Source organism: Solea senegalensis, unplaced genomic scaffold, assembly GCF_019176455.1.
Source record: "Solea senegalensis isolate Sse05_10M unplaced genomic scaffold, IFAPA_SoseM_1 scf7180000017708, whole genome shotgun sequence".
In the NCBI taxonomy this organism is placed as follows: Eukaryota; Metazoa; Chordata; class Actinopteri; order Pleuronectiformes; family Soleidae; genus Solea; species Solea senegalensis.
This window is the reverse complement of record NW_025322503.1, coordinates 93,027-106,993: the sequence shown is the minus strand read 5'-3', so window position 1 is coordinate 106,993 and position 13,967 is coordinate 93,027. Positions and strand designations below refer to the sequence as shown.

General features: G+C 39.9%; 1 protein-coding gene across 2 annotated transcripts; it reads right to left on the bottom strand.

The window, feature by feature from the left end:
- Nucleotides 1-240: 240 nt before the first annotated feature.
- flii (FLII actin remodeling protein) lies at nt 241-13,408 on the bottom strand. 2 transcript variants are annotated; one of them, XM_044018814.1, is made up of 31 exons: nt 13,252-13,408; nt 11,540-11,650; nt 10,891-10,962; nt 10,647-10,727; nt 10,198-10,445; nt 9,896-9,999; nt 9,626-9,801; nt 9,289-9,446; nt 9,075-9,159; nt 8,531-8,678; nt 8,292-8,422; nt 7,914-8,024; nt 7,718-7,822; nt 7,404-7,583; nt 7,187-7,269; nt 6,989-7,063; nt 6,715-6,798; nt 6,399-6,570; nt 5,957-6,064; nt 5,655-5,846; nt 5,440-5,538; nt 4,791-4,880; nt 4,552-4,691; nt 3,998-4,223; nt 3,692-3,846; nt 3,499-3,559; nt 2,612-2,740; nt 2,385-2,491; nt 1,961-2,066; nt 1,777-1,842; nt 241-1,685 (listed from the first exon to the last, which is right to left on the bottom strand). In XM_044018814.1, exons 1-31 carry the CDS (start codon nt 13,312-13,314, stop codon nt 1,551-1,553), a joined length of 3,801 nt encoding a protein of 1,266 aa, XP_043874749.1. In that variant the 5' UTR covers nt 13,315-13,408; the 3' UTR covers nt 241-1,550. The 2 variants fall into 2 exon arrangements, with proteins under 2 accessions (XP_043874749.1, XP_043874750.1); XM_044018815.1 differs by having other exon boundaries at nt 7,914-8,021.
- Nucleotides 13,409-13,967: the final 559 nt, after the last annotated feature.

Sequence of the window (13,967 nt, the reverse complement as noted above, 5' to 3'; positions counted from 1 at the left end):
ACATCAGTCCAAATGAGCTAAAATCAAAATCAGTGCAGTGAACCTGTAGTTAAATGTTTGAAGGAAAAAGCACAGGTGTTACTGATGACATTAATTATGGTTCTGTTCAGTTAATCTCACTCGGGACAGTGTGACAGCAGAAGCTAAATGGAACTCAGCCAACATGAATTAATTCATCTTTGCGAGTTTTTTTTAGACAGCAGTGCCAAAAGGGTATGATGACAAGATGATGACTTGGTATGTGATGTGAGAATTTATTTTTATATAAAATACATAAATAAAGCATCTGCAGGTGGCATCAGGAGCATGTACTCCCACATATAAACTTGTGTAGTACTCGGTGTACTAACAGGCAAACAATTCACCCCCCCAAAAATATAGAACAAACAAAAAGTGATCAAAGATGCAGCCAAAGATAAATACATATCACACTTACACATGATGCACTGCAGCAGTTTTGTACTCCCTAATTTAATGCTCGAGGCCACTAACCGTGAGCAGCCGAGCTGAAAGTCTCTATTTGTCAAGATAAGTCTGATATGATGCGACATCAAATCCAAAAAAGAAACATTTGAAAGACAAAGCAAGAGCATTTGATCGATATCTGAGTGACATGTTAAATATTTTACCTGTAGAATCACGCATTTACATTTTCCACTGAACATTTTGGCAGTTTTTATTATCTCCACCCAAGAAAAGCAAGAACCTACACATTTGTGACGAGATAATTGCAGTCCACAGTATTAGTTCGTTTTAACATCTCCCAGGCTTCACTGATTGCACATTTTTGAAACAAGGCTCTGTGTCACAATCCAATTTTTCTTTTAGTTTTAACTTTAATCTGAAACATTTTACATAAGAACACCTGTTTCAGATCAGTGTGCAGGTTACAGAAGATAAGAGACCAGTTCAATCAGACTATGGTAAAGGGACGAATCCCTTTTCAGTCAAAGGCGCATGGGGTAAACACACACATTCCATGTATAGTCCACACAATAGGAAACAAAAAATATATGTATATAAACCAACATTCCCATGAAAACAAATATAGTTTTCCATTCAATCCCTCGACACTGCTTAAAACTAAGATGCACAAAATGGCACTGAGCTCAGAGGGAACTGAAAACACTCAACCATGCAGCACAAGCTGTGTGAAAGCAGCAAAAGAGTGCAATATGTTCATGGATTCACCTCCCTTTGGTTTTTTTTATTTTATTAAAGTCTTTAAACATCTTCGATATTTCATCTAAAAACATAATTCTCTTAATTATTTTTCAACATCAGACTCCCTGCTAAAAAGCTTGTACAAAAAAAAAGAAAATATATTTTCCTCAAGGACAAGAAGCTGAGAAAAGAGCGTCTCAATCAGAAGAACTTTGTGTGTTTGGGATGTGGAGCTCAAACATCTGAAGAACAGCAGCAGGTATAACTGGACGTATATAAGCATAGAGACATCATTATTATCATAGCATCTACCTGGTAGAAAAGTTCATGGCAATGAATGAGTTTGAAGGTGTGAGCTGTTTTATAGCATGTGTGCATGTGCTTGTCTATGCGGGTGGAGTTTTGAAAGCTCCCCAGGCGTGAAAGCAGCGTGTGAAGCAGTGAGGCTCGTTTCCCTTCCGCACCAATCGCAGCTTCCTCGGGTGTTCGGCGTCTTTGGAGCGCATGTGCTGGATGTAAACCTGGACGCGGACAAAGAGAGAGAGTGAGAGAAGATGTAGACGTAGAACAAACAAACAAACACGTTAACACAAAATGCAGGTTGTTACTCACCTGACACGCTTTGAGACTGAGTTTGATCTCCACCTGGCTGGTCTGAGTGCCAACCCACATGTAGACCTGAAGAAGAGCACAGAACATTAATGGTACAGCAGGAAATCAAAAGGATGAATGGAACGGATTCCACTGCTGCTAGTGAGCTACAGAAGAAACAAATGCATGACTCGGTTAACGTTACCTCGTTGCCATTGTCCAGCAACATGATGTCATCGTCAGCCAAGTCGTCCTGACAGAAGTCCGAGCATTTCTCTGACACGGAGAAGTAGCCCTTCTCATTTGAACACCTGAGGCAACGAAGGAGGGATGAATATGGATGTTTAACAGAGGACAACGTGGAAGGAAGATGAAACAGGAAAAAACAGGCTGTATCAAGGCTGTTGACGTGCATCATCTAAAAACGTGCACAAAGAAGTCACTGAATAATTAACAAATAAAACAAAGAAATTAGACTACCAGCTTTGCTGATCAATACGTGTGGGAAGAAAGAGATAACTTCTATTTTCATGTTCAACGAGACCACGTCGCTCACGTTTGTAATCGCGTCTACATTAGTCAACAGCCCCGTACACATCCATGTATAATTATTAAACACTGGGACTCACCTGAAGAGACGAGCATATTTCATGTAAACTGCATCTTCATCATACTCTTTCTGAGAACCAATACCGACCCAAAAGAAGTTCTCCGGCTCCTCTCCCTCGTTAATTACCTAGCAAACACAGTGGTGTAAAGGGAGTATGGAAGTTCATGTATTATTCACTATGATCAGGAACAAGAACAGAGAAAATTCCAATGTCCACTGCTAAGGTACTCGTGTACATAAACAAACCTGTTTGCTGTATGTGTCGTCAAACATGCTGTTCATGATGTCCTCGGCCAGTTTTGCTTCGTCTGGATCAGCAGCTCTGCCCACCCAGGTGTAAACTATGCCCTGATTGTCTGTGCTCTCAAATGGTACCTGCAGGAAACACGTTACATGTTACTGAGAGAACACAGCGGATACAGACATTTAACAAGTGAGTGGACTGTAAGATCTAAAGGCCAAGTATGCATAAAAAATATACATTTATCCATAAACAATCCCCCTCAATCATTAAGGAGCCACTAGAGGTGTGTGGCGGTGGTTTTATCTGCAGAGACGCTGCCCTCTGCTGGTATTTAATGATTGTTTGGCCAGTGTGTTTATATCCTCTTGCCAAAAACAACGAGGGGGCAGAACAAACGGGTTACAGTTTGGCAGGTATCAGGAGCTGCAGTAATGACTGAGAAACAGCCTTAGTGCAGAGTGCACAAAAACCAGACTGAATCAGGTGTTGTCTTCATGCACTGGGGAGCAGTGAAGGAGAGGATGCAGAGGAAGAAACCAAGTTAACAAGGTGGTTCAAGGATCTGAGCGAACGACAACGCTTATGTAAGAAAACTTAACGTGTGAGGTGGTGTCTTTTTCACATCACACAATCTAATCATGCCAAATACTATATTTATCAGATCCAGATACCTTTGACTAGTGTGTAAAATTAGGCCTAATATTGCTGCAATTGCACTTTAGGTGGTTTTGTAAAAAAAACATTTTGTTAAATATAAAACAAATAGGAAAATGTGGGTTCTGTAGTGCTGAGTTAAGTTTTGAATCATACAAGCCACCACTCTGGATACTGCTAGCTGCTGCATAAAATCTACATACTCAGCCTTTAAAGACAGAAAGAAAAACCCAACCTTGAGTATGAAGCAGAACTCCGAGTTGAGATTGCTTGAATCTGTTCCAATCTGGATGGTCCTACAACAGAGAGATTCAAAAGTAAAAACAAAGCTTCAGGTAACTTCAGAAAACTGTGACTTGTCCCTGGAGGACACAGGTCCTTGTGATGTTGCTAATACGGATGAATCAAAGTCCAGGCGACATATTAACCTGGTGCAAAGTGCGCTGCCATTGGTGCGTATGTGGTAGAGTGAGGGCTGAGCAGAGTCCGTCTTCTGTTTCCTCTTCCCTTTGTGGATGATGAACTTCCTCTTAAAATGGGACAGGAACTTGAGGTTCTCCTGCTGCTGTGTCATTCTCACCACCTGAAGAGATAAACAGGCTGCAGTTGTCAATAATACTACAAAACATCATATGTACACCCATGATGAAAGTGTAAATGACGATATATTGCTTGTTAAAATTAGGAAAAAATGAGGAATGGTGCAGCAGCAGCACACACAACTTTCCCCATACCTTCAATTTTCCAGGGAAAAGACTCTCAAACTTCTTCTGTAGGGAGAAGGTGAAGGTGAGCCAGCCCATGTTGGACGCCTGTCTGCCCTGCCAGAAGTACACCACACACTGGAAGTCCTCCTCTGGCTGTTTGTCCTCCTCCTCCTCTCGTCCTCCTTCACCTCCACCACCTTCACCTGCCTTTTTCTCTTTCTCATCATCCTCGTACTCCACAGGCACCCAGTATCTGAGAAAGACATTTCAGTGTTTGTCAATTTTTGCATTTATTTTTGCAACACATGACATATAAGCCTCAATCACCAACATAGTCTTGCTCTTCTGTAGTCAAGACCACAATAACCAAGACCAAGTAAAGACTTTTAAAGACTAAGTAGTGTAGTAGTAGTGTATCTCCTCTGTAACTGTATTTGAATTCCTATAATAATAATAATAATTATGATTGATCAAATGTTCCATGTGTTCATGGTCAAAGCAGCTTGGTGTGGCATATTGTTGCTTCAATCGTTCTTTGCTTTTTCACATTTGGTGATTTTCACACAGAGACACACAACAACCTGCAGAGGAAGACGTAACAGTCCTGTGTGAAGAAATGCCCAAACTCTTCTTCTGGCAGACGAGCAAACTTCTTTCCCTCCAACACAAATCCTTCCATGCCGTCCAGGTCCTCGTTCCACTCCTCTGTCAGCTGCTCAGCCTGAGCGGAAAACAAACACAGTGACAAACTTGCTTTGTGTCATCTCCTTTCCTGGAATTATCCTAGGAGGAAGAGATCAAGTGGTACAATTGCTCTTACCTCAGTGAGAGGCATGGCTGGCTGCCTGGGGAGGAAGAGAGCTGTGAGGTCAGCTTTCATCTGGTCTTTCTTCTCTGCATCTTTCTTCACCTGTGAGACAAACACACACAAACACCTCATGCAGTAACTAGACATAACATCCACACACATTTGTGGTTTGGTAAATAAACCTTAAAAAAAAAAAAACAGGTGAGTGTATTTCAAAGAATGTGAGTAAGACAAAGAAACTGTTTCTGTTCCTTAGGTTCAGGTTCTCAGTGGATGTGTGTGCATTGCATGACACCTGCTGCCATGTTTGACGTACAAAATACTTTTCTTTTTGCTGTACCAAGTAAATACCCGATTCTTGAGTATGAAGCCACACATCTGTCAGTTGTGTGCACACATTTCACAATAAAACTTTGTTTTAGAATCAGGGAGTGCTTTTACTTTGAAACAGGAACAAGAAATGTTATGTTTGTGACATATGAGAGAGGAATAGATGTGGAAACTGTGAAGAAAGTTCATTGTCACCGTCTTTTTTGACACTGCAATGTGCCTAAATAAAAAAACAAACAAAAAAAACGAGATCCATCGTGAACCCTGCCTTAGTTGTCAGGTAACTATTCACAATTATATTTTTGAACAGGCTGACCCCTGCATCACTGACCTTGCCCTGCAGGTTGTCTTTCTGCTGTACAGTTTCTGCTGCTCTGGTGTAATCCACCTTCAACACATCATCCCAGTTCTTGAACTTGGATTTAAACACCTGGTGAAGATGACGAAGAGACAAATTTTGTCAGATTAAGAGTAAATATATACATATTTCATGTATTTTAAGGTTTAAGTGGCTGTTTTACAGTTGCTGCTTTATTTATTTGTTACCTGACACTCAGTTCCCTCCAGGTTGCGGGTGACACAGGCATGTTTGGGCCGATGCAGCATGGAGCAAATCTCCTGGCCCAGTTTCAAAGCAGCTGCTCGGACGAGACGGGGTGACTTCCTCCCGATCCAGATAAACACATCAGACCAGCAGTCCAGGATGTACACGCACTTTGTGTCCAGAAGAGACTGCACCTGAGGTGTAGGAAGGAAGAAGAAGGTGTGAATAAGTGTGAATAAGGAGTGAAGCAAGAACAGAAAGGGTTTTTACTCCCTTTAAATGATGATACAGCAGCTGTACATACCAGTCTTAGTTCTGGCAGAGTGTCCAGTTTGATCTTGTGGTCTTTGTGCTCCACTGACAGCTTGTAGTTAACCTGTGGCAACTCCAGATAGCCCAGACCCAAGCCCACCTATAGGACAGGGATTAACATGAGTCAACTGTTATATTTGTTCACTTTAACTATGCCTTTAAAAAGATTCCTGTTGAAAATTAAGACTAAAAGCTCAAAGAGTTAGTTTAATGTCTAACGTCCAACCTTTTATTTTTTTTAAAACATATTCTACATCACCATGAACCTTTTACAAAAGTAAAGTTATGTACATTCAAGCAGAGAGCTTATCAATAAACCTCCAACACACCAACAATCCTGACCAATTTGCATCGCAGCCGCACAACTTCACAACTGCAGTCACACTTGTATTGCAATCCAGAAAAACACCTAACAAAGTTATTTACAGACTTACCTTATATAGTTTAGGTCTGACGGGAGAGAAGTCATCTGGTACGTGTTTCTTGATCTCCTCTGGTTGTCCTCCCAGCGTCTCCCAGAACGTTGGAGGTTCCTGGTTCTGCCTGAGTGTTACAATCTCTGCCTTACCCTTGCGCTCATTCTTATTTATCTTTTCTGCAAATAACCTGGAGGATGACAACAAAACACAAGACACAGCTTTAGATCTCTGAGTTTGCAGAGAGTTTGTTTGTGTCACTAATATGGAAACTCGCTGAAAATGTGGAAACCAAGTGGCAGAGAGATTGTTAGCCTTTTTAAATTTGCCTTACCTTGCCTTTGTGGTACTGCTGAGAGTAGCATTGGCTCCTCTCCAGATAGAGATTTCTAGTCCGGTGTCCAACAGGAAGACGTAGCTGCCAAAAGAAGAGAGGAAGAATATGTTATGGTCACAAATATCCACATTGAATGACACGGAGAGGGAGAAACGAGCAACTAATCAATGGCATGTCTACAGTAAATGAGCAGTTTGTCAAACTGATATACTGAAGGGTGAAGCAAAACATGCCAGTGTGTGTCATATGAAATAGAAAGTGTGAGAGTCACCGTGGGTCGAGGGAGGAGTTCTTCACAGGCACAGATTCAAGTCTGATGTTTTTCTTGCCATAAACTCTGTACAACCTAATAAAAACACAACGGTGTTAAACGATTTTTTTTTAGACCAGACAGACACTCACAGTTCACATTGATATTCAGACAGCAAGACACACTTAAACGACAACAAAAACACTGCTTTCAATCTACCTGAGAGAATAGTTTGTGTCCTCCACAGTGTAGAATCCACTGGCTGTTCCTCCCTCAATGTAGGAGATCTCATTGTTAAACACCTGTACACAAGATAGAAACCATGTAAAGGATTTAGCTATTTTACTTATGCAAAGTTTGATAGTAAGTGGTGTAAGACGTATATATTACTTATTTAGTGTACATTTGCTTATATGTAAATTAAGTCTATACATACCGCGCTGAACTCATCACTCTCATCTCCCATCTCTTCCCTTATCGACCTGCACTCTGCTCCAAGGAAATTTCGGAGGTTGACGGCATGGATTGCAGAACTGGCTTTCTTGTCCAGAGTAGATTCCTGACCAATCCAGTAGTAGATCTCCCAGTTCAGTGCTCCGTTATCATCCAAGAAAGTCTGCATTTATTAGAAAGAAATTGAGGGATTCACAGAGCAGGGGGCCTGTCATTTATTTTCACATTTGCCTGCAAACATAATGACATTCTCTGTTTTCTGGCAACAAATATTAATTATAAATATTGGCAGGTTACCTTGAGGATAATATAACAGTCTGCCTCATAGAATTTTCCATGGAAGGTTTCATCCATTTGAAGAGGAATGAAGTTCTCTATCTGCCACACTGTTACACCTGGAACCTGTAGGCAAAGGATAAAAAAAAGACATTATTACTGATCGTAATCAAACCTGACAACCCGACAGACTAAAAGACACAAATGAACACACTACCTGTCCCACGTCCTCCATAAAGAACTCAGAATAGTCCAGATGAGGCTTCTCTAGACTCTTGTCCCAACGTCGAATCTTTAAATCGCCATATTTCAAGTCTCCGTTATCCTGCTTCGTAAATGAAATAGAATCAATCCAGTTTGGTTTAATAATTTTCATTTACTCATTGGTAAACTGCCTAGGAAGCTAATGGACAAATCTCAAATACAAACGATAAAGAAACTGAACCTTCATTGAGGATAACAACAGCCAAAGTTATAACTAAAAACATATTTAAATGTTTTGGCAGATCCACAAAAAGAGGACAGAGTATACTTATCCATCCTTGTTCATGCTTTTCTTTCTTTAAAAAAAGAAAAGAAAAACTGTTCAATTTACCTCCATGTTCTTCTTCTCCTGTGCGACGTCACTCATGCCCTTCAACACCTGCTTTGCCTGATCGTCCTGAGAGCAGTCCTTTCTCCTCCTCAGCCTCATCTTCCTTGCCAGGTGATCTCGGGGGCTGGCCCCTGGACACACATAACACATTACAGACACAAGCCACTAACACACACAACTGCAATGATATAGTCTAAATGTCATATACTAGCTGTACACATAGACATAGACACACACACCTCCACCAGCAGCAGCCACTGTAGCAGGCGAGGCTCCGGCCAGTCGGAGCTGGTTCTGTAGGGAGAAGTCAATGTTGTACCACTCTGATCCTCTGTCCACAGGTTTAGGAGGCATCACCAGGTTGGGGTTCTCACGCACGTCCAGAATCTATAGAGAGGATAATAAATGAGAGCATCTGTTGGCTAAAAGACCCTAGTTTATTTAAATTATTAAACAAAATGTCTTTTCTTTCTAAAATTTATGATAAACTATTCCATATGACATCCTCTCCCATTGTCTTATTTCATATTGCATTAGCTCTATACCACTCTATCTTATTACTTTTCTTTATTATGCCTATATTAACTTTCTATGTCAGGATACACAATTAGAACATTTTTATCAGTTTATTTCTAATCATGAGGGAGAACACTTTTCTTCCTGCTGGCTTAACATTTTGTTAAGAGAGGAATCAAAACAACATTTAGCCTCCAATCCGCCATTATACAAGGACGATTATGTCCACTTATATTTGAAATGTTGACTAGTAAGTTAGCATTTTACCTCTAAATCAGTCAAGAAGTGGATAGCTTCAGGCAGAGTCACGAGGCGATTTTTATTCAGCACCAGCTTCTTCAACTTGCCACACCTACAGATAAAACAAAAATCATATTTTTGAGTGTTGCAGAAAATGTGGCTTATATCTACAAAATAAAATGAGCTTGAATTTTCAGCCAATTACGGATCTATCAGTCTGGCAAATGAAACAAAATCACACCTGCAGAGACCCTCAGGGATAAGCTCCAGGTTGTTGTTTGCAGCCATAAACTCAGTGAGGCTTGAGAGTTTACCCACGCCAGGTGGAACGCCATCAAAGTCCAGTTTGTTGGAGTTCACATACAGCTTCTTCAGCTTGGAGAGCTTACAAATAGCAGACTGGATGGAGGCAAAAAAATTGCAGTTTAAATATTATATATCTTAAGAGGTTTCAAGTTTTGTGTTATTCATGTTTCATAATGAAAATCATAGAAAATGAGGTTGAAATTTTAATATTATGATAACTTAATTTTAGGTAAATCACATGAAAACAGAGGTTTAATGATCGTCTTCCTTACAGGCAATGAGGTGAGCTGATTACGGCTCAGATTAAGTGTCTCCAGCTGAGTCCACTGGTCAATGCAGAGGGAGAGCTCAGAGATCTGATTGCTGCTCAGGTTAAGTCTCTTCAGACTGCCCAGTGAATAGAGGCACTCTGGCACTCGAGACAGGTCGTTACATGAAAGGTCAACATCTGAAAAGGGGATATATATACACAGTGATGCAGTGAAGAAGAATGTAGGTGCATGTAAACATCAGTGATGTGAGTTTGTGTGTATGTGTATTACCTGCTAACTGTGTCAGTCCCTCCAGGCTGGTGGGCATGTTGCTCTGCGTCCTCTGAGTGTTCCTCAAGTGGAGAGTCTGTAATGCCACCATGGCTGGTAACTGTCTGCTCAAAAACATAGACACATGAACACAAATACAAAGATCAAATTAGCACCCAGATACATGCTAATGTTAAACAAAAAAACAAAAACAAATAAAAAAGTAAACTTAACATGGGACCCTGAACGTTTGGGGGTGTTTTGGAAAATAAATAATGGGAGGAATATATGGCAAAGAATAATGGCAAAAGTAAGTGATTTACCGCAACTGAGCATGCATCAGTGGGTTGTTGTTCAGTGTGAGAGTCTGAAGATGCACTAGGCGTCTCATCTGAGGTGGGAGACTGTCCAGCTTGTTGTCGCTCAGGTCCAGGTACAGCAGGTCTGTTAAGTTGATGAACAGCTGGTTGGGAATGGAGTCAATACTGTTGTGGCTCAGATTCAGCACTAGCATGTTTCTGCTGTTCTCCAGGTCCCTGGGAATCTCTGTCAGCTGATTGTAACTCAGGTCCTAAAGGAGAAAAAAAGAATGTTAAAGTTGTGGTGTGGGACAAAATAAACAAAACATGACAAGCAACTCTGCAAGCCAGACTTATTTGAGGACAGGAATGTTATAGAACAAATTAACAGTAAAGTTATACGTGTTTGTGTAAAGGGAAAATATAGAGTGTGGGTGGATGATAAAAGAAAAGATGGAGTGTCATCATCATACCAGCACAGAAAGATCATCGAGTTGAAAGATGTCATCTGGGACTCCTGAGTTTTTCAGGTTGTTGGCTCTGGCTACCACCGCCTGCACACAAAATGAAACACTTTTAGTACAGAGTTATAACAGGAATACATTTACATAAGATACAATTATGGTGAGCTCCCCCCCAAAAAAACAAGAATTGCAGAGAAATCAAGCATACAAAAAAAGAGCGTTATTTCTTTTTTTTTATATAACTGTAAATTACCCGTAGGTTGGGCAAATTGGACAGTTCTCCATGTAAGGTGGTCAGGCTGTTGTGACTCACTGAAAGATGCTCCTGAAGAAGGAAAACAGTTTTTTGTATCAGATACATAAGCCAGTGCACATATGACATAATAATCTAAAATGTCCAAAAATGTTATCATAAAAGGTGGTCTGCTGTGCAATGTGACGCTTGTACTAAAACTCATCAGCCTAAAAGCCGAATTACAAAAAGCATAACATCAAAGTAGAAGTTTAATTAAACACACCCCAGTCACAATGACTGTGAGCCATAACAACACACCATTCCTGTTTACGTACACCAGGTAAAATCAAGCGTGTCAGGACAGATAATTTGCCGGGGATTATAGCAGGGCAGTGTGTGTTTTTGCTGAGATGCATCAGTCTCAGTCTTTATCACTGATAAATAGAGAATATATTAGGCAATCTTGGATGATATTTTAAAGAGTAACAACAACAGTATTGATTTGTTGGATAATTAATACATTATCACTACAATATTGGATCTCTTGACAGGTTCATAGTAACTGTACATTACAGTCAACAGACAATAAGACAATCGACAAAGGTGGCATATGCAAATATTTTGAAGTAATGCCTCAATGTATAAAAGATACAAATAACAATCTCACCAGCTTCTGCAGAGAGGCCAGCTCCTCTGGCAGGTAACAAAGTCCTGTCCTGTTCAGTTTCAGCCATCGCAGACTGCTCATACACTTGACATGCTCTGGGAAGTACCCACCCTGTAAGGACAGACCATAGGAAGACATGACTTTAACAACAGCAATGCTAATGAAAAAGAGAGATTAAGACTTCATGTTTTTTTTGGACCATATGTTACTTATTCCCTCTATCCGATAAACTATAACGTTTTATGATAATAAATAATACACAAATTGTCTTAGCTTCAGTAATCCATTATTGAACAGTACTTCTATATTTTATGTATATTCAGCATTTACAATAAAGTATAATATTAAATACATGAAAAAGGCTACCAAAATAATAAACACTAATTTTATTGCAACATTACTTTTTAACCTTAAGATTCAGTTGAATACTCACTGTGTAGTTTTTAAATGAGTTGGAGCAACTCTGATTAGGATTCAGAAGTTAATGTTGTGACGATGTCATGTGTTTAGCAATTTGCTAATTCTATTGTCAAATTGCAAAATTGGATTTGAAAATCTAAAAGAAAAGTTGTTCACCCCATTCTGTACTGCTTTGTAGATGGAAACAGTACTGATGGAACGATAAGTGTAATCTTTCCCTCTTCTGTTGTCAAAGCGATGATTTTACCAGTAGTTCAGTGTGATGTAGGGACGTGATTGTGCCAGTTACACACATGTTTATAAAATGTATTTTACCTGAGACAGGTTTAAATGTTATTATATTACTGGAGACCTGTTAAATAGCAACTTTCAGGGGGAAATTAAATAACAAGACCAGCAAATACAGTAAAATGCTGAGTAAATGATATAATTGGGTATAGTAAATCTTTCAGATGACATACACAAACAAAAATAAAAGATTATTTCAACCATGAAGGTTTCACTGCTATTACTGTATGGGTGAGTGTAACAATTCATATCTAGATAACTTCAGTCATGTACAGTACAAGTGAGCTGAATGTGAATGCAGGGTACATTTTGGCAGAGGAAATGATGTCATCCCAGACAGGCTGAAAATAGACTTTCATTGTCAGCCAGTGATTAACACAAACATAAATTGTTACCAATTATATTATTATACACCTACTACCTTGTAATAGTACGTATATTGTTGTACATTCGCGTCAGAGATTATTCGAGCCGTCCCTGTTGTCTCACGGGCTGCTTCCCTTATCTGTCCATATGAGCTCAAAAATGGGTCACAAGTGTGCCGCCACAGCAACTCAGTAATCTGTATAATATCAGTTTACGCTCTGTTTGGCCACAGTATAATCTAAGGTAAACGCTGATAATGCTGACATGTTCCAACACAGCGTTTGTGCTTTTGACTCAAAGTTAGCCAAAAACTCAAGCTAAATAGCAACGGGACGTGACGTCGTCAATAAGAGCTGCGTTATCTCTAACTATAGTCAACTAACATGATGATAAAGTGCAATTTAACCATAAAAATAAACGTGTTAGTCACCAGGACAGGAAACCAGTCGGACTCAACTATGTCCATGCCAAACATTTGACAACTGGCTAACGCCCAGTGCTGGGTAGTGTAGCTAGGCTAATGTTTTAGCGAATCCAGCCTTCTTTAGTCGTTGGTTTCTCTATATATAGCCTCAGCAACACAGCTAATCTAAACAACTACGCTACACCCAGTATAAAATAATGTTTAAAAGACTCACTTTGAAGTCGTTTCCACTCAGGTCCACCCCCCTGATGAAGGGAAGAACTCCAGTGGCAGCCATTTCTGGTTGATATCAGCTGCTACTCAGCCCGAAACTGTCTATTTTGGTCGAAGCAGGAGGGCTGCGTACGATTCAGAGGGACGGAGGGAGGCGGAGGAGAGTGTCTGCGGCGGATGGTTTGGAAGTTGTTCAGATGCTTTACCGCCACCTACTGCTCCGGAGTACGGATCAGCAAATTGGTGTATTATAATAATATATTATTTGCTATGTCTATATTTTTTTACATTTTATATTAACTTTATTTTTCTCACACGTTACAGTCTATTTTAAATTGTTGAAGAGTATAGTTCATTGTAAAAAAAAAACAAAAAAACAAAAAACAAACCCCAACCCTTAATGACATTATGTGAACAAATAAAGAAACAAATCAAAGAGCACAACACCAGCTAGCATAATGTTTAGCACCCTCCCGTGGTATTACCAAACACTAAAGCAATAGTATCTACTCCACAAAAGAGCAGTGACCGTGGCTTGGAACATGAACTTAACCAATCTAATTGGAGATAAAGCCTCATAACTCCTTTGTTCTGAGCAACCTCTTTGGTGCTGGTGCAATAATAAAGATCGCTGTCAGCTCTTTGGTTAACCCTCGTGAGTCAAGTCATCATAGATAGTTAGGACAAACCCGGAATACATACAACTTTCCTTCAAAA